At 41.2% G+C, this 27,592-nt stretch overlaps 1 protein-coding gene across 4 annotated transcripts in view; it reads right to left on the bottom strand.

The window, feature by feature from the left end:
• Positions 1–27,592, bottom strand: part of LOC121960500 (uncharacterized) — an 88,536-nt gene that overhangs the window by 15,324 nt on the left and 45,620 nt on the right. For all 4 annotated transcript variants that reach the window (XM_042510225.2, XM_042510227.2, XM_042510226.2 and 1 more), the window contains one exon: positions 7,888–8,006. In XM_042510225.2, coding sequence (XP_042366159.1) covers positions 7,888–8,006 — 119 coding nt within the window. The remainder of the gene's footprint in view (positions 1–7,887; positions 8,007–27,592) is intronic.

Below are 27,592 nucleotides of genomic sequence, written 5' to 3' on the forward strand. Positions count from 1 at the left end.
GACCAAACTGGTCACAGTCATTACTGTACATTTTTTTTTCAAAGTAAAACGCAGCCAGAATTTAACTCCAGCCAGACTTTTTATAGCACAAAGTTCAATTTATATCATTCTTTCCATAATTCTCAGAACAGCAAATAACAGTAAAAATGGAACAAAAGATTGAATAATACTGGACACTGGAGAAGGAATGAAAGACATATGGCTATGGAGCATAGTGGGCCAAATAAAACTTGCTGATTTGTAAAGCAAAATATTGCTTTTGAAAGACTTTTTAGATCGTTTTCTGGTGGTATTTAGATTAATGGTATTTTTAGAGCAGTTAACTCGGGGGGTGACATGCACACCAATTCGCTCCCCTTTAAAATTATGTATTTCATAAGTCAGAAACTTTGATAATTGAGTCTGTTTGACTGGTAACATGCTGTGAGTTGTGATACCAAACACGCTGATTAAAAGCAGAAAAACTCCAGACACAAACACAGTCTCGGTACTGCTTTCCCTCTTCACACACACCCTCGCACACATGGGGGAATAATGTGTTTGGCCGGCGCTGCTTACAGAGACAAGTGTTGATTAAAAAGAAAATTTAAATAAATACATGACTGGCTTCAGTCAAATGAGGAGGGATGGACAGATGGAAGATGGAAGCAAGAGTGTAAGAGGAAAAAAGAAAACATGGGAAGGAGACGTGGAGAAGTCTTCCAGTGTGTGTGAGTGTCTGTGTATGTGTGTGTGTGTGTGTGTGTGTGTGTGTGTGTGTGCACAGCTGTGATAGCGTGACAACTGCAAGGCTACTTGACTTGCGTGACTGCTGCTGCCAGAGTCTGTCATCTCTATTTTACTGCGAGACTATGCAGGTCTTCCCTTGTGTGTGTGTGTGTGTGTGTGTGTGTGTGTGTGTGTGTGTGTGTATTCTCTGTATCCCTCTGGCCTCTGAATTTTCACTCACTTTCTCCTAACATTGATCTGATTGCCTTAGCGAGCAGTGAAGCGCTCTGCTTGCTGCACATGCTCCATCACAACCACATAACAGACTCTGATACCTGTCCGTGAATAGAGCAATTTGTCCCAGAGGTATTTGAGTCACGCTGTGACAAAACAACACTGTGACAGAAAAATATCTATGACATGACAATAATAAGGAGAACATATATGATGGGGAGGGGGAAGCAGGGATGGGAGGATGACTCAGGTTTCTTGGTGGTGTAGATGTAGATGCTGTTTGACAAGTTCAACTGGCACATGTTCATGACGTCCAGGGGGAGGGCGACCCCCCGCAGACACACAAACACGGACACACAGAGTTTTGCAGGAAGCACTAAAAAACAAATGATGCTACTGTACTACATAGATGAGAAAAAACACTTACAGGATTACATTTCTACCTGATTTTTAACCTAACTCAGCTTTTACTAAGCAGGATGTTGATATTAAAGATGTGTTTGAAAGAGGATAGGGCACAGTGGGATCAAAACCCTCCAGCATGTTGCAGTATTGCAACTGCAATAATTATAACTAAGACTGTTAAAGGATTCATTTTAAAATTTGCAAATAATGGCTGAATTCCAGTAGTTAATCGTGATTAATCCTATTTTTTTTATTGCATGCTTACATCTAAATTATTTTGCATTTTAAAACTGTTTTGAAGTCTGTATTGACCACGTAAAGCAATTCTTACCAAATGCTCCTGATTGGGAATCAAATGACAGCATTGTCACTTCATACAGGCCCTGTGTGTGTGAAACTAGTGTTCCCCACAATGGTAAGGCATATGACTGGTTACAACAACCTGCAGACGTCACGTGGACCCCAGTCTTCCACGATGTTGATTGGTCTACAGACAGTTGCCATCCATTTAGCAAGCCCTGTAGTTAACTGCTTTGACTTGGTTTCATCAACAGGTCAGTAGAGATTCGCACATTCCAAATAATGCTTTGCCGACTTTGGTGATGCAGTTGCCTGCTGATATCAGCCTAATTAGCTTCATCTGTGCGCTCAGCTTGCAGGTTTTGGCAGTTTCAAGACTGTTTAGAAAGCCCAATATGCAGAAATATCCCAAAACAGTAGGGGAAAATAACACATTTATACTATCATTATTATCATTTCTCTAGCTTTAAAACTCAGCCCGATATAGCCTCTTAAAAACATGAATGTCAGTCAGGATCGTTGGTGATTAATGCAATGTACATGTTATGTCCAGACCGTAATCGAATCATGATTAACGTGTTAACGCTGACAGCCCGAAGTATAACGCATATTCAACCAGTCCCTGTGAGTTCTGCACAACCTTGCTATTTCATCCAATCACTGCAACTTTTCAGCATATCTGATCAATCATTGAACGCCTCACATTTACTAACAAAAAGTAAGCTCCTGATTTTGCAATTTTGACTTGCTTCTGCAATTCCATTGCAAAAAAAATTGCCTAAAATCACCACAACATGCTGTGCAATTTTTTAGAAAAGCTGCTGTGAAATCAGGCATTTTAAGTGACAATAAAGCAAAAAAGCAAAAAGAAAATCTGGAAAAATACAGGCAGAGTCTCTGCAGAATAACACACTGGCACACACTTCTAGTGGGTCATAAGTAATGAATGAGATTACTTTTTACGACATTGTTTTTCAAGAAAATCCTGCATAGTATACCTTCAATATATTGGTCATTTGGGGATGTACATACATCTGCTAACAGGATGTCTGGGCCATATTGAATATATTCAGTGTAACAGTGTATTTTTAAATGCCTTGGTAGCTGAGTGGTTAAAGTGCATACCACATTACCCTAACGCCTTTAGACCTGTTTTGCATGTCATACCCCTCTCTCTCCCCCTGTTTCAAGTCTACTCTGTCATCTGTCAATAAAGGCAAAAAAATAAAAGAAAAGAAAACAGCATTTTGTCCAAATCCAACACGTCAGTGATGAAAATGTGAGAATGTCTGCTTTTTGGACCAAGAATTTAACTATCTTGGATCTTTACTGTATCGAAACCATGTGTCAAGGGAAAGCTAAAGTGTTAGGGCAGCGTGGATTTTAGCTGTGTAACGAAGCCCAAAACTGTAATATTTCTCCCCCAATTGAGATATCTCATCTAATTCTGTCATACACAGTAAAGAGCAGTAAAAATTTACATCCTCTTACAGAGCTCGTCTTCAACAAGAAGTTGAACGTGTTAAAATTTCTTGCATATGAAGCTCTTATAAATGACTCAGTGATCCAGGATTAGGAGAAGTTTTCCAAAGAATGGTTATGAAAACGGCCTGTGTACACTCGCATGTGATGTTGCCTTTAGGAGGTCCAACGAGGCCATAAAAAGGCTACATTTACATGTTGGGTTCATTTAGGTTTTTTTAGCCAGTTCACCTTTCTCCATTCCTCTTCCAAGTCATTGAAATGCCACAGTAAATCTCTGCAACCCATTTTCTTTTTAAAGGACTTTGACATTTTTACTCTTCTGGAACAAATAGGCCTTCGACCTGAGACCTGAAAGAGAGTGTGTGCGGGCAAAAACACTATATATTTTGTAAGTTGATTACTGTAATTGGCATCCCAAAGGGGAATTCCTGGCAAATATACCATAGATGAATACGGGGCATTTATTTTTTATGTGTTCTAAACTGTCACAGGAACACCAATAATTTGTGTTGGAATAGGACGGACCATTTACAATGTATTTCAGAGCAAAAAAACAAACAGCCAATTGCCTATACAGCTATACTAATTATTACTCTATTTTCTTCATAAAAACATACAAACTACAGACCAAGAGAGAGACATTTATATATCTATTATAAAGTAAGAAAAAGAAAGAAAAAGAGAGAAAGATGTATTTATGCAGCATGCTGTTTTGTGTTTTTTCTCCATTCACATTTCCCTTACTTGCTTGCATACTAAAGCCTTTAGGTAATGGAAACAGGCACCTGCTGCTGGCCTGCGCCGCCACATATCTGCAACTATGACGCCCCCGGCTCCCATAACCGCCCCTGGGAGACTAAAAGCTTTGACTTACAAATCTTAAGAGGTGCTTTGCACGCAGAGCCCAAAATAAAATATTGGTTCACTGGATTTGGAAGCAAGGGAGAGGAGGAGGAGAGGTGGGAGGTGGTGGTGGTGGTGGTGATGGTGGGGCAGCCTTGTCTCATTGTTTCGACAGAGTTTCTTTGGTTTTCCTTCTGTCTCGCTGTCAGGGTGAGATGAAAGCAGTGATGATGAGGTCATGACAAACATGGAGACCTTCTGCCATCTGGAACACACCCTCATCCTGCACGCATATTAAGGTTAGAATAATATTCTGCTATATTGACAATATTTTTGATGTTGGATATCAGCCAATGAGTGAAAGCACAGTCCCACATAAGAAACACATTAGAGCTAGCTGTGAGGCTAGGTTGTTTGTTCCACCAATTTGGCCTAGAAAAATCTCAGCTACATGACTTTAATACCTGAAAAACTACTGTCATCAGCCTCAGATGTGCTTCGTCTGAAGCAATAATTAGCAAATATCAGCATGCTAAGATGGTGGAGATGGTAAAGGACAATGATAACATCCTGCTCTGCATCGTCATGTTGTCATTTGCTAATTTTCAACCAAATACACTGCCAATTTTAATCAAATTCCCAGGAAACTGGCAAACAAATATGCTAATTATTTCTTGTTTTAACTGAAGTCCCAGGAGCAGGAATTAAGGTTTGAAACCAATCTGACATGTCCCAAAACCGTGGAATTACAATTTCTGGGTCCGTCTTGTGATGTCATTGGGCTCAAATAGACTTTACCCTTCAGAGTTAAGCCTTTGCAACTGAGTCAGCTTTTTTCAGATGCGTTTCTTTAATGTCATCTGAAAAATATATATATATATACAGAAACCTTGTATATTGAGACAGATGCGTTTTATAGTTCTATTCATCACAAAAATTTGCAGTGCAAGACAAAATAAAAAGGCAAATTTCCTCCTAATTTCTCTCTACTACCTCTGGCTGTCATGACTCTCCCTGTCTTTTGCATTTGGCGCCGCAGCTGCATGAAGAGGCTGAGCTGTTCTCTCACTGTCTCCACAGTGTCTGTGTTCAATCCTCATCATCTATGACATCCTTCTCCTCTTCACCATCATCCACCTGAATATCTCAGTCTGCTCTGATGAAAGCCGGCTATCTGAGTTATGAAAGGATACTGTGCGCCCCTTCTGCTGTGTTGTTGAGCATGTGTCCTGCTTCTCAGTGAAACAACTCTCTCTGGGCTTTGCACTGCAAAAACTTTAATCTAAGTAAAATGAAATATCTTAAATCAAGGCAATATATGCTTGTTTTTAGGGCCAATGTTATGACTTGTTTTAAGGTATTTTGTAGCATTTCTGTGTACTGTAGCTGTGCCGGATTTAAGATAGTTCCCCAAAATATAACCTTTTTCTAAGACAATGGCACTAGCATTTGCTATGTTTTTCTTATTATTGAGAATATAACTCTTAAATATTGTATCTAGACAGATGTGCTTCTTTTAAGTCTGGCCACACCTGTGTCTAGATTTCTGTGGTTCTTTGAGACAAGATATTTTTACCTGTTAGAAAAAATCTTGTTAAGAGAAATTTTTCTGTTCTGATGGCAGATAATTTAGCTAATTTTAAGTAATATTTTCTCGTTTTATTTCTTTTTTCCCTGTTTTTTAGAGTTGGTTTTTGCAGTGTGTACGGATGAACTTTAATGACGGCGTAAAGTTCCAGAGTCAGTGTGCAAACTTAATTGACACAACGTGAGGTTGTATTTACTTTTAGATGTGTGACAATTTTGGACAAAAACAACAAAACATACTCAGTGTGCAAAGGCGATCGTGAAGAGACATCTGTATATCAGCAGTTAATTGTCTTTTAGCATCACAACCTCTGCAAAATGAATCACCTCACTATCAGACTTTGATCCAATCAGTCTGATAACATTATGAAAGTCTAGAGGAACTGCGGGAGTAAATCATTTTATCCCCATTAAAGGTAGCAGAGGGCAAAACCAGAAGCATTTTATACTTGGGAAGTCAAACTTTTCATGCTTCATTTGCACAGTGAGGAACTTTTATAGGAAGAAATGAGGCCCTGGCTCCAACGCTGTATCCAGTTCTCTGTATACATCTGTGGTTTCTATCCACTATTGTTCTGCAAATATTGGTTTATCCAGATAAGCAGCTAAATGGTAAGAAGTTGGTGATGCTTATTCTACAGTCTTGTGCAGTTAAACATTACAGAACAAGATGACATTATTCAAGGAGCGCCAGATGAGAAATGTTATGGAAAACTTGGAAATGTTGCATTTGCATTTGTTGCATTTATTAACTTTCTGAGTTCCTCATCTGTCCTTATCAGTCATTTGTTTTCTGTTTTTTTTGATACACAGACTTTCCCAACGCAGCCAAGCATAAAAACTCTACTGCGTATTTTAATGCAAAAATTGAAAACACAGACAACATAAAAATCAAGTGGATGGACATTGTCATTGTTGGCATGTTAGTATGCCAGTGATAACACTTGGCCTAAAGCAATGCTGTGCCTAACTACTTGTAGAGCTTTAAAAATGTATTGTATATATATATATATATATATATATATATATATATATATATTTACTGTATATATATTTCCGACAATGTAAATATATGGTATATTTAACTATCATTCTCCAAAAATTAATATCGGTCAACACAGACACACAAAATGCGTAAATAAACACACAAACACGTACAACCACGTACTTGTCAAACAAACATCCCATCTACCTTTCCACACGTACTCTACCTCACACATACAAAGACATGGAATCCCATCGAACACACACAAACACATCCGTCTCCTTCCTCTCCTGGGATCCCATCACCATAACAACTAATGCACAGTTTGCTGTGAGGCCCCGGTGCAGGTTGAGTCACGCAACGGGAGGCAGCACATCACTACGGTCAATCTATCCTTTTGTTTACCGCCCCATTGAGACAACCTAACACGTTAACAGAAGCATCAGTGGATCGGCTCTGTGTGTGTGTGTGCGCGTTGTTGGATGATGATCAGTGTCATTTGTTGTTCGATAGATAGCCATTAGGATATGGAGTGTGTAGCAATGATCTAATGCTAAAGTAATTCCCATGTAGCGTGCTGCTGTATTTGTGACAACCTGTTCGCTCTGATGCCTGCAACAGAAACATCAACCTTTCTAGGAATTACATTTTCACAAGTTTTATGCAAAATATATTAAATAAATGAGCATTCCAAGACTCGTACCTTGAAATATGTGCACATATAACAAATCTGCGGGTCAAATCTGACAAAAGGTCTGAGGTCAACTGACAAAAAACAACTCCCCTATCTGCTCTGATTGCTGTTGACAGGCCTGGTGTGTTCTTCTCACTCTCTTCTGCTCACTTTCACACACGACCACATGCATTCAGACAGAGATGCAGTCATACAGACACAAACACACACACACACTTGAGTGGCTGCTCAAGCCGCCAGCGTGTGTGAGTCCCCACCTCCTTCATCAGCTCTGACACTCCTGTCTCACCCTTATGTCACGCAACACCACAGCTCTGCAAAGGAGGTCAGGGCAAAGGGCGAAGGGCACACACGCATACAAACACACACACACACACACGGCACACACACACACACACACACACACGCACATAAAAAGCCCATCCTTCCCCCAAATAAAAACTCTGACACAAACGGTCCCCTGAGTGGCGTGTATGAGAGCTCGCGAGCGTTTTGAAGACAGTACTATGAAAAAGGTGACAATATGACGGCAGCATCGCAAATATAGATAGAATCATAATATCTTCAGGAAAGTATGTGCACTCAATATACTTTCTGATCACTGAATGATTCCAAACATACAGACAACAGCAATGTGGTTTCTTACTTCCAGGAGGAGGCTGCTTTCATTGACGGTGGTGCCCATTGGAAGGCTCTCTTTCCTGGGTTCAGGGTTAGAGGATGGTGTGCTGATACTGTGCTTCCTGGAGGGCTTCTCGTGACTTGCTATAAAAAAAAAAAGAAAAAGAAAAATCAAAGGGTAAATCGGCAACAAGGGACTTTATACAAACAGGGACGTGCTTATAAATGCTTTATTCAAGGTCTGGAAAGTAAAATCAAGCACACCTCTTGACCTTGATGTTTTGTACTCAGAGTACAGAGCCCCGTCAACTCAGGAAAAGATGATGATAACAATGATTAAATTTGCTTGCCAATTCTCCCACAACCTCTACAGCACAGCAGTGGGAGAGTCTCAGACATGTGGCCGACACATTCACGGTATCAGTCTCCTTTTGCACCACACTAACACCAGGTATTAGTCAGTGTGGTGGGGCCGTCTAACAAGGCAAAACAGTAGGGGATTTCGTGACTTTACAGGATTGTTCTCACACGATAGAGCCACACGCACATGCAGAGCTCACTGGTACGCACAGAGTGAGGTAGATCACAGCATTTAATGCATTTTTGTTGAGATCATTATTGTAAAAATTGACTGTTTTTTACTTACAAACAAGTGTCTGCAATATTTTTGATTCATTAAACCCTGTGATAAGCTTAGTCCCTGCTGAACTTAGAAAACTGTGAAAGATTTCCACTTCTGTCACTCTGGCTGAGCCTGACCTCTTTATGGAGGGGGGCGAAACAAAAGAAAATTTCGCCTATGGATCTCAAAGAAGGGTCGTCTGGGGAGTCCTTGAGGGCTCCAAGCTGAATGAGGTATACTGCAAGCACTGTCAGCCTGCCTCCTCATCACTCCGCTGCTCCTTTGTGCCATCTAATATTCAATAAAGCGGACAAATCTGCCAAAGTTATAAAAATATCACAAGTGAGTCACACTCCATCAGCCACTTCACATATGCTAGGTTCCCTTCACCATACACTAGAGTAAGGCCTACCTACTACCATGCCACAGTGTGTATACATGCAATTAGCCTACACGAGTGTGGCGTGCAGAACTGTCACATGTGCATTGGTGACGTGTGTGTTGCGTGTTGGAGACATGTTTGCGTGTTTCTCTTATGGGTGTGCTGTCAGGGGGCATGTGGCTCACTCTAAGAGATCAGCCCTTCGCTCCGTCACTCATTGTAGCAGGCAGAGATTAGTCACGCGACACATGCACGCACACACACGCGCACACACACATAAATTATAGCCTCATTACAAATAACTATCAAAATATGTATGTATGTATGTATCTTCCGATGCTTCATATCGTCCCTACCCCCACTGAATAACCCCATTACGGCTTCCGTTCCTCCCCCTTTAACCTGCTACCATCTCTTGTCCTCTGTCCATCCCTCCCCCCATCATCAGCCCTTCCTCTCCCCTCCTCCTCCTCATCATCTCTCCACCCTTTCTTTGTTCAACTCGGCATCGCAGGCGATCGACAACCAATTTCGTGATGCTGAAAGAGTTCCCCTTCTCTTAATTCCACTCTGAATCACGCAAAGCTAATGCAGCCGTTTTTTTTTTTTTTTTTCAATCCATACATTTCGTCTGGATTTTTAAGCATCCACCCCCCCTCCCCAACAGCAGCTTCATTCGAGCTACAAGTAAAAAAATAAAGGCCGCAATGTGTGCCTCTCTCCGCTGCCGAAAATCAGGCTGACGACTGCAGTGACAGGCAGCTTAGCAAACTCATAAATGCCAGCAATAATTGTAAGTATTTTGTCATCACCTCCGCTAGGTGCAAACACACACAAACAAACAGACTCCAACAGCCCCCCCCCCCACACACACATACACACACATATAACCATTCTCTTCAATCACCGCAATATCATCCGACCAGTGGAAACTGGTGCAGAGGGAAATGAATCTAATAAGCCTCTTTATTTTCCTCCTTCAACGCCTCATGTATTTTTGTTTTCTCTCTTACGGCAGCTTTTGGAGAGGATGCGGCGTCAGGAAAGACAAACACACGGGATGATTAATTATCGGCACAGGCACTTCCTCTGCCAACAATGGCGGCTTTATTCATCGGTGCTCGTGTCTTCGGGTTTGCTTTTCTTTGCCTCTATTTTCTCCCTCTCTGGTCTATGAAGGAAAACAGAGTAGGTAATGGTGAGGCGTTTATGTGCTCTGTGTGAGGACGGGGTGTTAAGTAAAAAGTGACAAGTAGCGGGATGTGGATGCTGCCAAAGGGTGAGGCTCAAAGTGTCTCACTCCTTCAGTCAGCCAGGTCCGTCTTTCCACTTCCACTGAGTACACAAAATCTCCAGACCACCCGCCAAATATCAAGCTACGGTGTGATTTAATTTGTAAACTTTAAATCGCAATTGTCTCAGGGCCTTCAACTGGCTCAGAGGACGCCTTGGATGAGCAACTGCGGAACATAAAATGACATCATATTAGTCTGATTTGTTGAAAACCTGATATTACAAAAGGGACTGTGATGGAAAGAGATATAGAAATGAGAAAAGATTTGTTAAGACCGCTTGTAAAATGTGATATGATTTAGAAGTGACTGCTTTAGATTGCCGTGTGCCAAAACAATCACTTGCGTTGCTGCTGTTGAGGTGAAAAAGAAGCGAAACGTGTCCCTCATCGTTAACGCTTTCACTGTGGCTGCTAGGAATGAACACATGAGAAAAAAAGATTTGCTAAGTGTACGCACAGGTATCAGACCCTTAACTTTAATGATTTTAATTATTTTTTCTAGATGATTTTTTTTTTTACTAAATTTAAGACAGGATTTTAGAGAAATAATCTTTTTCTTTTTCCAAGCATTCAGGTAAGTATAAAAGTAGTTCGTATGTGGTCTTGTGCAGAGACGGGTTATAACAGAATGAGATATGTTAACATAGTGTATATTTTGTAAAGATGTTAAATACAACTATAACAATAAAGACTGTAATAGGGTCAGAGGAATAAAATTCAGTGATTTCACATAAAACATGTTAGAAAACAATTCTTTAAAACATTTGAAAAGACTGACAGCAACAAGTACCAAATTTTGGAGTTAGACCAAAACAGTTTTTCTCTGTTTTCAGTGTCAAGGTTTTTTGGTCAAATTTTGTCTTAATAGCACCTCTCAAACAAATCCAATGCAAAAAGCAGCTAACGTTAGCACAAAGCACACACCAGAGGCCATTCTAAAGAGCAGTAACCGAAAAGTAGTTTCAGCCTCTTAAAGCAGAGATTTTAAAGATTTGTAACATCAGAAAAGTTGAGTTTGGCGCAGACTCACTTTGACAAAAAGAAATGAAAAGATGGATGACTGGAATTAGATAAAATGTTTGTGGCAATTAAGACCTCACATGTTCAAATGACAGACTATTTAATGACTTTAAGGCCTAAAATTTCTAAAATAGTATTTAGGATATTGCAAGACTTTTTAAGACAGACACCCTGATGTATGTGTGACTTTAGGACACAGTCCAAGATGACTTCAGTATTCATTTCTGCAACCTCTAGGGGGTGAGGTGAGTTTGGCCATGCAGCATATGGATGTGTACAGCACAGTCTGGGTGTGTTCTTCTGTTTTCAGCACCGTCTCCTTCAAAACCACTTCCTCCCATACTGCCAATGACAGCCAAAAAAAAGAAGAAAAAACAGAGAAATACGAAAAGAAAACAGAAACCTCAATGAGGACAGAGATATCTCTGTGGACCCACAGTGTCACTGCAATGCTTTTATTCTGGGGGATAATGGAGATAAAACACAAAGAAATGTCTCACAAAGTGATGAGAAACGCAGAGATGAATATTTCACTACAGTCATGTACATGAGAGCATTAGACTCAAAGATGGCATGGCATGACAATATGTTGAGGAGCGCTGCTGAGGAGTGTCGCATGACCTGAAGCACATTATAAATCGTGAGTACAAGAGCAGCATGCGTTTTGAGCTGAATGGTGGGTATCACTCCAGGTCCATTCTTTAGCTCATGCTCCTGTGCAGCGAGGAGCAGGTAAGTGTTCATACATGGCTGCTCATAGACACAACACCAGCTGCTGCACGGCTTTAACCCACCTGCATGCATGCTACTCCAAATCCAGTCAAACAGGTGGTTATTTCACTAAATTCACACATTTCATTACTTTCTTGTTTAAAGTCATCCACGGCTGTTATAAAAGTACATTTTATTTGAGGACATAAATACATAGTTCTGATGGTCAAGGTGGATTTTAAGTATGCTAAACATATGCAAGATTTAAAAGGTTTGATGCACTGCTATAGATTACCTAACAGAATATAAACTAGTAATAAAGACTTTAAAACAGTAAAATGCTTCTTAGACATGCATTAGCAGTAAGAATCCAATACTATAATATATAGTTACACTCACAGAAGACTTTATTTGCATTGTGAGTATTTGTACTTTCGATTCATTAAGTAAATTTTGCTGACAATACCTCCATTGTGATGATTTTAATACAGGACTTTACTTAAAAGAATATTACACTTGCAAAATTACCCTTTGTATATTAGTTAGTCACTCCATGTTAAGCTGAAATTGTAAAGAAAACCTTATTTTTCTTGCAAGCCTCCACTGAATGGAGAATCCAAAATCATAAAAACTTCCCAATGAGTTAAAATGGGGTCTGCATTTAACAACTATATCAAAACTATATCAAAAAATCCATTTACAAACTTCCACAAAACTTGTGCAGCATAATCCAAGTCTCATTTATCTAGTCGTGTACTCAGTACTTCCCATCACATACATTTTTGCTAAAATGTTACAATTTAAAGTACAAACAGTACAAGTAAAATGTATGTGTTTGGGAAGTACTGGTACAACAAACCAGTTTTCTTCACAAATCCAGTGTAACATAGGGTGAGTAACTGACATACAGATAGTCATACTGTGAGTAAAGTATTCCTTTGACACAAGTACTTTTATATTGCAACACTTCTACATTTACTTAAGCAATGGATCTTAAAACTCCACTGGTAAGAAGTTATTTTGTCCAAACTTATAGGATGCATGTTTTTTAATGCTTTGGTTTATGTGTCTTAAATGTCTCGTATATCGGACTGACACTCAAACACATCCGTGCTATGGATCTGTGCTCAGGCTCCCTGTCTCTCTGATTCCAGCAGCGTGGGTGCCATCTCTTGGCAGCTGATGCTCTGCTGTGTGTTTGGCTTGTAAAGAAGAGCTCCGGACCTGAACATGCGAGCGCTGTGCAGCGCAGCAGTCCCTCCCCTCCCACAAGGCTTGCGTGAGTAGAGAAAACTGTGTGTGTGTGCATATGTGTGTGTTGAGGTTGAGTTGGCTTACAGCCACTTCCTTTGCCTATTCCCGCCCCCTTCCCTCAGTGCTCTTCTTCTCTCTCTCTCTCTCTCTCAGTGCCTCTCTCTCTCCGCAGGCACAGGAAATCCACAGCAGAGAGAGCAACACCAACAGAGAGAGAGAGAGAGAGAGAGAGAGAGAGAGAGAGAGAGAGAGAGAGAGAGAGAAACTGGCTGATCAAGGGCTGGTTGTCACGCGAACGAGCCGTCTGTCAATCTCCCCCCCTTCCTCCTGACAGGGTGCTGGCGGCCGGCCAAGGCCTTGCGTGCAAGCCGGCGAGCCACATTAGCCCATAAAGAATTTCATAATAGCAACAGCTGTTAAATATTGATGACTGCTGGCAAGCGCTCAATGGTGCTCCGCAAAAAGGTTAAGCCTGCACTGTAATGGAAGCTAATACTTCATTATGCCACAGATCAAATGTCCGGATCTCGCCCTGTCCAAATCCAACCCTTCAACTTTTTTCTTGTTTTTGCAATGTGGCACAGAGAAGAAAAAAATGATTCACTGAGAGAAAGTTTTTGGCTTTTTCATATTTTTTTCTGAAGACAGGGAGCTTTTTTTCCACTTCTTTTATACTGTTCCAGTCGATGGATACATACAGTACCCATTACAATGATTCGATCCTTAATCATCCTCCAATATTACCATTGGATTGAGGTCTATAATCTTTCCAATATTGTTTTGGATGAGTATGTTTTCCACTGTGAAATATAAGATTACGTTTGACTGTGGGATTTGGAGCTTTTAATTCCCTTTGCCTGTTAACAAAACAACATCTAGAAAAAGTACTTTTCATGGAGGCAGAGCAGGAATCACAAATATTCCATCTTTCAGAGAAGATTAGAATGTGAGTGAGTGATTTTTGAGGGGAGCTGCGAGGGGAAGTCTATTTAAAAAAAAAAAACAAAAAACCAATTCCTGTACAGGAAATAAACAATAGCCTTGGTTGTGGGCCTTGATACTGAAGTGAAGGGGAAGTGATATTATGACAAAGCAAATGGGATCACACAGATTGGAAGTTGGGATGTAAACTCGATTGTTTCCACTTCTCTGTTTTGGTTGGCAAGCAGACGAACTAATCACCATGTTGCACAGGAGTGATATGTCTCATACATGAGCCCGTGGGCAAAACAGACTTGTATGGCAACCGCTCTGCAGCATGTATACTGCTACTGTATGTGGCTTGACTACATGGTGCATCATAAAAGTGGCGCCATGCACTCTCCACACACTGAAAGACTATTATAGCACTCATAATGTGAAAGTCATCTAATTGCTTCTATAAATAGAGAACATGACTGATTGCGGCGCACATGTTTTATGTGAGCACGATGTTTGTCGGCTGGGAAAATTGGTTTTTCGGATGAACCCGTTGAAATAGTGTCACACACGTGCAAAGCCAGCAAAGAGGGCTGTCTAAACACTCCTAAATTTGCCTTGTCAAGCCTTGGGAAAATTAACCACAACATAAGGCTAACGTGGTGCAATATTTATACAGACAATTAGAGAAACTAACAGAATGCAAATGGATGGAGGCCCAAGGAGAATGTGCTTCGGCTTGAAATGACACACACACACACACACACACACACACATACACACACACACACACACAGGCTGCATTCAGGCATGTGTTGCGTGAGATGAGCCAGTTATGCAGGAAAGCTTTTAATTTGACTGTACCCAAATGAATGCAACAGTGTATTTTCTAATTGAAGACAACAAGACGCTGCAGTTTTTCCGTGCAGTTGCTGGCTATCTGACGTTTTCCACCAGCATTAGATGTCGACCCCAGCCCTCTCAGCAGGGGTGAACTCAGGATACAAACTCCCTCGTGAGTCACATATATCCAAGCAATAACCCTGCCTGGGGGAAGAATGACAACACACGTGTGCACACTCTGAAGCTCGCATGTACAGCTCGCAGAAACAAACACACCTAGTGGAAGTATATTTGGAGGGGAAACCTCATTGTTAGGCCTGTTCTCTCTGCAGCTCGTCTCCTTTGCTTCTATATTTATCCCAGACTTCCTCTGATACGCTCTTTCAAATAGAGACATAATTCTTTTTGGGGGACGTCAGACATTCACTTTTTGCCCCGCTCAAGCACAAAAGCATCAGTGTATAGTAAGGTTTTTTCTCTGGTCAGCCAAGTGTAAAATTTATAGTAAGAAGTGATAAATTTCTAATGAAAAAATTTTATCGCAACATCCACATCTGAGATACACTGCATCACTCTAAGAGACATCAGCTCCTGCATGCACGTAAGTGTCTGCGTGGTTTCTCTATAAATAGCTTTCCCTTGGATTCCTGCTTTGATGACTGTAGCTTGTTGCTCTCTCAAGGAGCTGGCGGTTAATAAAAGTTGCATTCGGGTACCCCACCTGGCCACAATAAAGCGCAAGCATTCTATTTCTGCGCTCGCACAATCTCCATTTTCACGAGCTGTCTGAGATTCAAACTTAACGTACAGCGTGTCCTTCTTAAACTGTAAAGTTTATGTGCAACATTTTGCCAATTGCTGTAAAGCCCGTCTCACTGATTTTGAGCTTAATTAGAGATACATTTAAAAGGAAAACCTCTCGTGCTTTGTAAACAAACAAGAGGCTTGGAAACAGATGTGCCATGAGAGGTGAATTTAGTGTTTTAAATTAGTTAAATATGATTGGAATTGCATGGGGAAAAAGAGAGGGAGAGGAGGAATGAAAGACTGAAAAAGGCATAAATGATTTTTGGGCTTTCTCATAAATTGACATATTTTAATCCAGGCTTTGGTCCAAAATAAGTAAATCCACTTCATCAAACTCTAGGCTACAGATGTACAGCAAAGCACAGGACCGTGGCTCCGAATATACAGAATAAACAGCCACAAAGTGTTTATTGTATAGCTCGCCCTGCACTTTTTACCACAAAACGCAACAGTGCCTTTGAGTCTCCTGCTTATTCACACTGAAAAAGGAAATTCTTAACAACAACTCAGGGGATAATTATTAGTTTTCTCGCCCTCTATTTTAGTCTCACAGCATTCCTGCATGAGGCTGGAGGAGGGCAGAAGAAAAAGAGGAGAGCGGAGGTTACAGTCTGCAGCACCTCCACTTTAGCTGCTTCCTTGTGTTGCGTGCCAACTGGTGTCACTCACATTATTCAAAATAACAGGAAGAAAGAAACACAGCAAGCCTCAGATTATCCCTCTCCTATTCTCCTCACTGCTTGTTTTGTGGTCACAACAAAGCATTCAACAGGTTTTCTGGAAAAGAACCGCACCTTTCATCTAAAAAGTTGATTTCCTCTATGATCCTGTTAGCATTTTTTTTATTGTGTAAATCCATGCAGCGTCTCCATAACGAGACGGTAATCTGTTAAAAAGATTATGGTGTCGTTTCGGCCCATTGAGGCAAATAATAATGGGCAGATGGTCCCTCGGGCTGAATCCATATGGGAGGGAAACTACACTAATGCTGCTGCAGCACGCGATGCTAAGCAAATGCTAACCGCGGAGCACTTTACGACATCAACAAGTTGGGTTCATTTGCAGAGCTTTGACTCAAAAAGGCAACTTTTTAGTGAAGGAAATGTGGGGTACAAAGTGGCTAAAATGATCTGCTAATGAGAAAAGTTGCACAGAAGAAAGAAAGAAAAGAGTTAAGAGGCACTTTCACAGTGCTTCGCTGAAACTCTGCATGGCCAAATTGTCCCTGTCCTGTGAAAAAAAAACATGCATCTATAAAGCATCAACTTTTCATGAGCTAAGAAAACAGAGCTTTGCGACAATGCATCTTAGCTAATCCAGTGGGGTTTAAAATGGTTTATTTAGCCTGAGAAGTAGGAGAATTTTCTCAGCCCATAAAGCAACACTTAATCCTTCAGTTTTACTGATAAAAACCTCCACCAAAACCACCAAATTTAGTTAAACATGGTTTTCTTTAAACACGAACGAGTGAAATCAAAATGTATGTAAACATATATGTGTATACAGTGTGCCCCTTGCAGAATCCACAACAAAACATTACACACACGGACACACACACATACATACAGAGAGGACCACCAATGTGTAATTAAATTGGTGTGAGGTAGCTAATGTGTCCAGGGTTGAGGGGGATCAAGTGATAGTCATGATGCTGATCATGCTTTATGCATGAAAGCCATTAACTTGTCAAGTCGGAGACACTATCAGAGGTGTTATGTATCCACCGTACGTCTGTGTGCGTGTGTGTGTATGTGTGTGTGTGTAAATAGGACCAATCTGTGACGCAGGTCATCTAGAGCAATAGTACAATGCAGGATTTAAGGTCTTTCATCATACATTCAGCAACGGTTCAGTTTAAGGTTGTCTCCTCACCACATCCCTTCATTGATTAAAGGGGACTATTACCTGAATTAAGAATTCCAAAATGTTATTTCAAAAGGCCTGGGAGAGTTTAATCAATGTTTGTGAACATGAGCTCATCTCTCTCAAAGCCAGAAACCACTAAAGCAAGTCTCGAACTTGTGATGTCATCAAGTATAAAGTCTGGAGCTGCTCCTTCGACAGTGAATGGGAGACTGATTTTATGGACCCACAGAATGTTTGTTTTCTTTTTTACACCCAAATGAGCTTTATTCTGTTGTAGTGCTCTCAGCTGTGAAACAGAAAATGTACCCAAACACTCAGAACTTTCCCCCGGGTGCTCTAAATGTCATCTAGAACATGTTTCCTAATTCATTGTCAATGGAGCAGCTCTAGACTTTATACCTTACAACCTTATGATCACCAGTTTGACTTGTAGCGCTCTTACTTTTGAATTTATGGGATTAATATATTTTCAATTGTCTAAGACCATAGTTATAACATGTATCAATTCTGAAAAGTGACATGGTTGCCTTTTAAAGGCATTTTTTTCATTACAAAAAGTCCAAAAAGCTAAGGAAAGACCCTGTTTGCGGTGCGAGGCCTCACAGTTTCAGCCTGATTTGATCACCTGTCAGCTTCACTTTAACACAACTGACCCGTTGTGGTGCGTTTCTCACCAACAATATCACACAACAATTTGGCCTGTGACAGAGCTAATTCATTAAGCAACACGCTAACCCAACAATAATCTGATTATCCCTCTCCTAACACCTCGTTCCTGTGTTGTGGGGCATTAGAGCCAGGGCAGGAGGCAAACACTGGAGGCTCGCGGAAACATCTAAGGGGTATCTCAGGCTGCTCTTTAACATGATGTCTGTGAAATGAAGTTTTTAGGAATTTAGGCAAAAATGATGTAAAAGTGAGGACAGATTTACAAAAGTATTAAACACTGACACAAAGTATTAGCTGCTATAATTCAGCAACAAAGGTATTAGCTTTCCAAAAAAACCTGGTATGTGCTCAAGAGGTGAGCTCTGGGAGTTAAAAAATAAGTAAGGTGACTAGAGTGAGTATCCTTTGTCACGTCTGGACATATCGTGACTGTCCACTTCACATTCTCCCATCTGTGCCCCTTGCATGTCATCACAACACTCTAATCCAAGCCCGTTTATACTAACAGTGTTTACTCCGATCACTTCATTTGGCTCACGGAGGGAGGACATATACCCCCAGTGCTATCGCCCAGCAGGCGATACGTGTTGTGTATATGTGTGTGTGTGAGGGAAGGATATAGGGAGGGGGCGGAGGGCTTGATGGGGAGTGATGGTGGGATCACGCAAGCTTGCTAAAAGAGGCAAAGTCAGGAGAGAGTCACGCATGGTGGGGCTTTGCTGTGGATGCCACTCAGTCGCCACTGTACTTCCTGGCATCTGGTGTTGGCGTGATGCTATGAGTGTATATGTGTATGTGTGTGTTATGTTTAATTCCCAACCAACTGAAGAGATTTTCAGAGTGTAAACAAACACCGACTTGTCTGCCCTCTCCAAACAGGCTGTCGCTCTGAATAGGAAGACTATTTTTCTCACTCTACATGCAAAGCTGCCAACTGTGGCACACTCCGCTGTGGTGCCTCTCCAGGGAGTATTGAATACACTCCTTGGCCTGTAAAACAGTTGTTGAATTACTTGTGAGGCTCTGGAGGAGCTTTGTCCAGCCTGAGAGAATAACCCTAGTGATGTCACAGTGATGTCATCAGGGTTATCTGACTTTGGTAACGACAATTTTATAATGTTAATAACATCAAGTGTGGTTTTGGAAAGATGTTGTCCTGTCACATGAATGCATAAAAAGAGCTGGATACAGTGCTGGAGGCAGGGACCCATATATCCATATGAAAGTTGCTGAGTGGTGCAAAAAGCCAAAAAAAGTTTCACTTCTTGGGTATAAAATTACAAAGATCTTCCGTAGCCATACAGCAAGTGCACTAAAGACCTCCATCAGCCAAGTTTCACTCACTTGAATGGCAATAAAATGAATTAATCATGCGTCTCTTCTAGACTTTAAAAAGTTGTCAGACCAAATTAATCAAATCTTGATAATAAGTGATTTCACGGATGTTGTGACGCTCAAAAATATCTATCCACTGATGCACAGATGTTGCTTTCACAACGTAAGTCTATGGGAAAAAGTCTTTTTTGGCTCAGTTGCATCACGTGACAGACTGGGAAGGAATCATATAGGTTGGTCACTATGTCAAACTGGTTCCTACGAGGAATATTTAGTTGCATTATGGGTAATGCAGGATCCAATGTTTTGAGGAGGAATGGGAGGTGAGCATCGGGCTTATGCTATGATGCCATCCTGCCAATGTAGATTGGAGTCGTGTTATCAGCGGAAACCAGCGTTAATATTGCAGATTAGCTAGCCAAATACCAGAGAAACTTGGATAACAACAAACAATAGAGAGGTAGTGTGACTTCATTCTTTGCTCAGGACGCCATTTACATAGCAAACAGTTTGCCACTAAGCTGTTCACTGTAAATGTCACATAGAACACCTTTAAATTTGTCTCTTCAGAGTGCCTGAATTATCCCTTTAATGAAAAAGGTTAGTGTTTGTGGTTCTGTGAGTCTATATTTGTGTCTACTGGTAGGTCTGCCTTTATTTTTTGATGTTTGTGTGTGCTATTGACACAGTAATTGTTTGTGTGTTTCACCCTGGTGATGATCTCATCAACATGTGCTTAATCCTCCTCGTCCCTTTAAGATGAGACCCTGCTTCTCACGGAAGCAAAGTTAGAAGCAGTGGAGAGTGTGTGTTTATGCGCGTGTTTGGTTGAGAGGAAAAGAAGCTTTGTTTTGGACTGCTAGGCAGAGTACAGTAGGGCACAGCAGGGTCAACAGACAGAATCGAGTGTCTCCATCCACTGACCCAAGAGATTCTGTGTCCCTGAATCACAAAAACAAACACAAACCCTGACCTGCATGTTTCACTGCTTTGAAGTTAAGACGTCTGTCAGTCTAAAATATATTCATTAGGACATGCAGCTTGGCCAAATTAGCAGAAAAAAGTTTAGGTCTGGAAGTTTCAAATAGACAGCTGGGACAGAACTGAGATGGAGACCGGTTTAGATGTTAAAACCTTCATGCTTCTGCAATTCTGCAGATGGTGAAGAGCAACCCTGCAATGCTGAGGCAAGGCATAAATGTGGAAAAAGTTTCAGGGGAAATATCGCAGGCTAATTTGATTTATGTAAATAGTAGGTATCATCCAGTCATTATATAATTTGATTTGTTAGGATTTACGTTACTTATAAAGACAGCTGCTTACAAAAAATCCTGGATGAAATGCAAGATGAGATCATGTGCATCTGATATTTGTTTTCGAGCTGGAGGTAGAACTGTAATCAAACAGAAGTGCATGCATGTATCTGTCAGCTCTTCAAAACCAACAATGGTTAGGGCACAGAGTGCTGACGTGACTGCTGGAGGTTTTGTACTTCAAAATATTCAGTTTAACAAGCAGAAGAATTCAAGAGGACAAGGTTCAGAGAGGTTCAAGAAGAAATTCTAACAAATGCTGCATGCACCAGGACCTAAAGGGCGGCACGCTTCTCAAACTACCCGTGCAATTATCGCCTTTGCACTAATGAACCTCACATTACACCGTGTGTCAGTAAACCACCGTTTGGGCTCAGCAGCATATAAACTTCCACTTTGGCTCTTTGGTGTCGCCCTACAGCTGTGACCTGCGGGCAACACCGCTGGACCAGAGCCCATTTCCGTCAATCTGAACCTCCAGTTCAGGCTCCAGTTTTTTCCGTGCTGACACTTGGTACTGTGCATCTGAGAAATCATGTTCGACCTCCTGCACTCTTCACAACCAAAGTGCCATGAAGTGGCATCTACCACAAACTTCTACTTGTATTTTTCTAATCTCTTTTTTTCTCCGTTGTTGCAATCACCAAATTTTAATCATCAGAGTTTCTTTTAATTAAATCTAACTGCAGCACAGGATGAGATGTGAGATGGCTGCTTGTGGTTTCAAACCCAGACTGAGAAACTAAAGTAGTTGTTTTGTCCTTCGACAGCTCCAAAGTCAACTTCAGCACCATGCCTCGGTTTAACCGACCATTCAACTCAGCTTGCATCTTCATAAATCACACATTATAACCCTCCATTCTTGCTGAGAGAAATCCTTAACTAAAATAAGATTTTAAGTGGTTTGAAGACTGATGGTATTTTTTCCCCATTATAAACACAGCATGTGATTTCCAGGCAGAGACACCTCAAACGCTTTTGAGGTAGAAGTGCAGAACATGTGTTTCCAGAGCAGTGTCTCTGGAGCTGCATTGCACTGTGCTGTATGTCAATATGCAGGCCTGTCCTCCAATGTTTTGTGCTTGCAGCTGAAGTTTGATTTATGAGCAGGACCACATAAATTCCTCTGCAATAGCTTCAGGATGTCTCCAGAATAACAGCAATATCTGTGATTTGGGAAAGTATTAGCAGCTCAAAACACTGCTGTGTCACTGTGACCAACTCACGCAAGGCAAAGCATGCCTCTTTTCCTCTCTGTTGCATAATGACGTCGTAAATTGTGGCTTTTCTGTTTGTTTACTCATCAGTTCTGCTGTGAAGTCTGGTGGGGTGACTTTCCATCTGAATATACAAAACAATGGCCAGTAACTGGTTGATTGATTCAGTGTTAATACATTATTTTAATTGTTTCTAATATGTTATAAAGTAAGAGGGATTTTCATGGATTTCAATTGAGGATTTTTGTGCCCTGTGGTCATAATGTTGAGCGCAAAGGAAACAGAAAAATAAAGAGCGAGTCATAGTTTGGAGGAAATGTAACACATTGTTCCAGATCCTGATTCACTTACAGTGAATAATGCACACACACACACACACACACCCAAAAGCACAATGAAAACATGGGCACTTATAGGCATTTATGATTTAGTCATTTAGGGATGTGGTATCTTGCTCAAGGATACTTCAATAGAACACACAGCTGTTCCTGCTGCTGGGTTTGGACCGTCCATTCGAGGGGCAGTCTCCCGTTACACGCACACATACACACACACACAAAATAAACACACCAAATACCCACATCCTCCTCACCCGACAACAGTACTGCAACTGTTTCTCATGTGACAGAAGGGGGGTGAGCTGTTGAGCCGAGGGAGTGGCGGGGAATAGCGTGCGAAGACCTAATACAATGTTTCAACCCCAGATGGGTCACATCAGTAGCCCGCAATCAACAAATTTGGTCCTGCCAAGTTTACACGCTTTACATGTCAAAGGGGACGGCAGGAGGGAAAAGAGAGAAACCTGTTTCTTCTTCTTCCCCCGTGCTTCTTTTTATCACTTGCCACAGCTTCTAATTATTAATTACTGTGAGCGTTTTTTCCATTGTGGAAGAGAGGAGAGGAAAAGAGGAGATGAGAAAATCAGGGAAGAAAAACTAGGAGAAAGGTAGAGAAGAGAAGATAGAAGAAAAGAAGAAAAGAGAAAGAAGGAGCGAAGAAGAGGGGAGAAGAGAAGAAAGAGAAGAGGAGGAAAGGAGAAGATAGGGGGAAAAGAAGAAATTAGGTAAAGACAGGAGAGAATAGGAGAAAAGAAGAGAAGACAGGAGAAATGAAGACAGGAAAGAATAGGAGAAAAGAAGAGAAGAGAAGAGAAGAGAAGAGAAGAGAAGAGAAGAGAAGAGAAGAGAAGAGAAGAGAAGAGAAGGAACGAAGGATGTTCAGCACTACTGGGAAAGAAAATAAGAGTGGAGCAAAATAGAATAAATGCCGAAAAAAGAGAGCTGGTTCCCGACATAAGGACATTTCATGGAAACTTAGTGGGAATAGGTTAACTGCAATAGATGTTAGGGATCACCCTCATGCTTTGTCTACCCTTCCAATCACCATTTCAGTACAGCAGGAAAAGCTCTGTGGTCAGCCGATCCATTTCCTCTCTGACACCAGTGATTATTACCAGCACCGCAGAGCCGTTTAGGGCTGGCAAAACACCTTTGTCTCTGTCCAAAGTGGTTAGGATGAGCGGAGAGGACACCTGGTGTGCAACTTTAGATGGAGGGCTCCCTAATGCGAACACAGCGGGGGTGTTTAAATGAGGCCGATGATATCACTGTCCCCAGAGAAATAAAGCTGTAGATAACAAAAGTTTCAGCATCCTGCCCCAAATTATCAGTGACAAATCACACCCGTGCTATGCATGCTCGCATTTGCACAAACACACACAGCACTAGGCATACCATCGTATAAGAGATAACTGTCACACACACATACACACATAAGACAGCGCTTCACCATTCTCTCCCCATGACAGTGTGTGGTCTTGTCATTCAGGCTTTGTTTCCACTGCGGCCTCATCTTTAAATAGCCTGCTATAATCTGTCCATTCAAGCACAGACACATTGAGTTTCAGAGTGAATTTTATAGTGCAGTTTGAAACCAAAGCAGACTGGCAGATCTGATTCCAGATCAGCTGCAGGATTGAGCACATGATGACGGAAGCTCAACTGGTGGAAAAGGAACTAACTAGTGTGAAACTGAATTTTAACGGGGCAGCTTCCTAAAAGATCAACTCACTGTTTTATCAACTGATAAAACAATGATGTCGGAATGATAAATGAAAACTGCCTGGCAGCTTTCCGCTTTGGCTCTGTGTGTTTTTTCATAGAACAAAGAGCTTTTAATTGATGTTCCTCTAGGATAATGACTTAACAAACTGTTTGGGTGTGGGCTAATAATCATCATGAACTTGTTTATAGAAGAACACTTGAGGGTGGCTCGATATGGTGTCGCATTTCTAGCACCAATTCCCATGCTATTGTCTAGAAGTCTGACTAACAAAGAAGAGGTGGGAGGAGAAAAAAAGAATGGAATCCTTTTTGCATGATAAAAAAAAAAAGGCAGAGAGAGGAAAAGATAAAAAAGAAGCCAGGGTGGGAACTGTCATAAAATGAACAGAGAATGAGATTCAAAGTCTTTTTCCCACCGGACTATAAAACATGAAAAAGTATGTGTTAGAAGGAAGGAGAAATCCTTTGTGGCTCCACTGTACTGTGAAGGAGACTCAGAGAGAGGGCTCCAGATGTGTCTCAAACATGCTTCAAGTTTCATTGTGATACTTAGAGGGTCTTAGTGAAGCGGACCCGGGGTTTGTATTAAACCCAGTCCAGTCTGGCCCATGTTCACGCAGGGCCAGATGGTTAGCACATGAGAGACAGATAACAGCTTTGGCCTTAATTGTACGGTTATCTTTCAGATAATTGTGCACGCCAACCACCAAATTATGTAGTAGTACTGATTTATTCTGTAGCTTCCAACATGAATGCCATTCCACTGCACCACCATCACTGTCTGGAGTGATCTATCTGCAATGCTTTGGGCTGCTTTGGAGGCTTTGAGTCCTCATCATTACTGCATATTTGTGCTATTCGTGTCAGCTTTAGCGGCAACATGCAGGGCTGAAAAATGATGCCAAAGTGAAGTGCCAAAAGCTGCCAAAAGCTGCAGTTCATTTGAAAGAAGCTGGTCGTTTGCAATAGACCCCCAAGTAAAAACGGCCAACTTTACAACAGAAATAAACATGGTTACAGCCTGGTACAAAAATGATTTTGGTCTATTTTGCTAATTTTAACTTTCATGACAACTGTATGGGGAGGTGAATGTTTCAATAACTCACCATTTACATTCTGAAGTTACAGTGCGAGTCTCTCTTCCACAGCTCCTTCCTCTCGTCAAATTATTACTTCCGGCTTCAAAAAACTGCAATGGCCAAACTCCCAACTCAAGGCGCCAATGAATGTAAACTATGTCCATTATTTCATACAATTCATGGTCCACAATTACACTGGCATATTAGAAAATGCAGCTTTTTCATTGCATTTTGGCCTTTCATCTCCTTGCAGAATGTGTTTTAGGTCATCAACAATGAACCATTTGTAAAAATCCAACTATGGTCAAGATTTCACGAGACTCCATTTTTAGCGTTGATGTGTAGATAGTGATGAGTTTTTAGCTTGTAACCACAGAGTGTGCGACTGTATCTCCTTTGCGAGGCGTCACAAATAAGGGCAATAGTAGCGCTGGTTCTAACCTTGCTTACAGGACTTTTATATGTTAACATACATTGACAGTTAATCTTACACTGAATGAAACAGGGATGAACCCTGATTTAAAGATAATAGTCTGTCCGGACCATTCCTTATTTCGCACTCGTTTGGGGGTCACCTGTAGGAATGAAAATCTAACGCAACTGTTCATTGTATTTACTTTGTGTATGACTGTGCTGTTTAGGTTCCTGTGTATTTTAGAGGGAAAAAAAACCAAAACAATTCCAGCAAATGTAAAGGATATTGTAACACCTCCCTCATTTCAACACTTCCCCCGATGTGAAAGTCAGCGCCTGACATCACCTTTCCTTTCGTGTTTCTCTCCCCTCTTCCTCTTGCTCGACGGTCACAGCTTCTCACATTCTAAACATTTACAGTCATTATGCCAAAATAGAGATATTCACCTCCCATCACCAGTGATGAATCACTGAGGGAGGAGGGAGGTCAAGGCAGCGAGAGGAGTGGAGGAAAAAATGATTAGACTTTGTTTGTGCTATTTTTGAGCTAATATGTTTGCCACTGTTAGAATAGAGGATAATAAAATCTGAATTTTCATAATTTTTTCTCTATCCCTTGGACTTTAAATGGCAATCTACAACACATAAAGACAGAAACTTTGGCTGCTGATAATGTTGAAGAATTCAATCATGGAGAATCTTGACACGCACTTAAGACTTCATAATTTGCCGCTCTGGCAGCTAATTTATTTAAATTTGCATCAATCTTAATTTTCTCTCATATGCCAAACATTTGCTTTAAGGAGCTTGACAGCTGGAAACACTGCTATAGCTAACATGCCATAGTTGGCTTCCTGTATCTTAAATTCATATTTTCTTGACTCCAAGCCAAACAAGCTGGTTGATATGCTGCCAACTGGAACATAAACTGTTACGCTTCTGGCATCTTTCATGTAGTATTTTTTCTCCTTTTACTCTTACTTAAATCGTGTGAGTTGGGAGTAAATTTTTAATCTGCCACATAATCACACAGCATCATGCTTCAGTGTTTTTATGAGGTGCAGAAGAAAAGACTTTGACTAAGGAAAGGGAGAGCAGAGAAGGTGCTTCTGATTGCCTGTTCCAGGTGCAGATTTGTGTGTGCATTTCTGTGAAACGCCTGTGTTTGTGTGTGATCTCATCTGATCAGTGTCAGCTCTGACAGCTCTGCATCCTGAAGGTGTTTGGGAATGTGTGTGTGTGCACGTGTGTGTGCAGCATGAGAGTTGTGCTTGCATGTACGACCGTAGCGCATCACTATTTTGTGATGCGTAACAGTGCCATTCTTATGAGTGATTCCACCTGATCAGTGTTAACTATGTCAGCTCTATATATCCTGAAGGTGTGTGTGTGTGTGTGTGTGTATGTGTGTATGCGTTAGAGATCTGGGATTCCCTAAAGCGTGTTCAGTAAATCCTCAACCAGCACGGATTCCCAGGCATCGCGTGCAGTAGGGTGGGACTCCCAAGCTAAGCCACGCCCCAGCACACATACATACACACACGTATACTCACACACACACACACACACACACACATACATACACATACAGTAGACAACAGCTCCTAACAAAGGCCAGTGTAACGTAAGGTGCAAGGCTTAAGCTAGTGTCGTGGGAGGGTTAATGGATTTCAACCATTTATTCACCTGTCATCCCCATTAAATCCATAGCTGGTCCTTCCGTGACCAAATGAGACCTCTTATCTCTATAACAGCCCTCATCTGGTTAACCTCAGCCCTGCTTTCTCTCCACGCTGTGTGTCAGTGGAAATGCATATCCCCTGTACGCTCACGGCAGCACTTGAGAAACACAGAATGATACTTATCTTGCGTAAATAGGAAAGCAACGATCCAATATAACTTTGGATTCATCCTCCGTGTGTT

Source organism: Plectropomus leopardus, chromosome 21 (genome assembly GCF_026936395.1).
Source record: "Plectropomus leopardus strain MGB_pleo_1.0 chromosome 21, ASM2693639v1, whole genome shotgun sequence".
Taxonomy (NCBI): Eukaryota; Metazoa; Chordata; class Actinopteri; order Perciformes; family Serranidae; genus Plectropomus; species Plectropomus leopardus.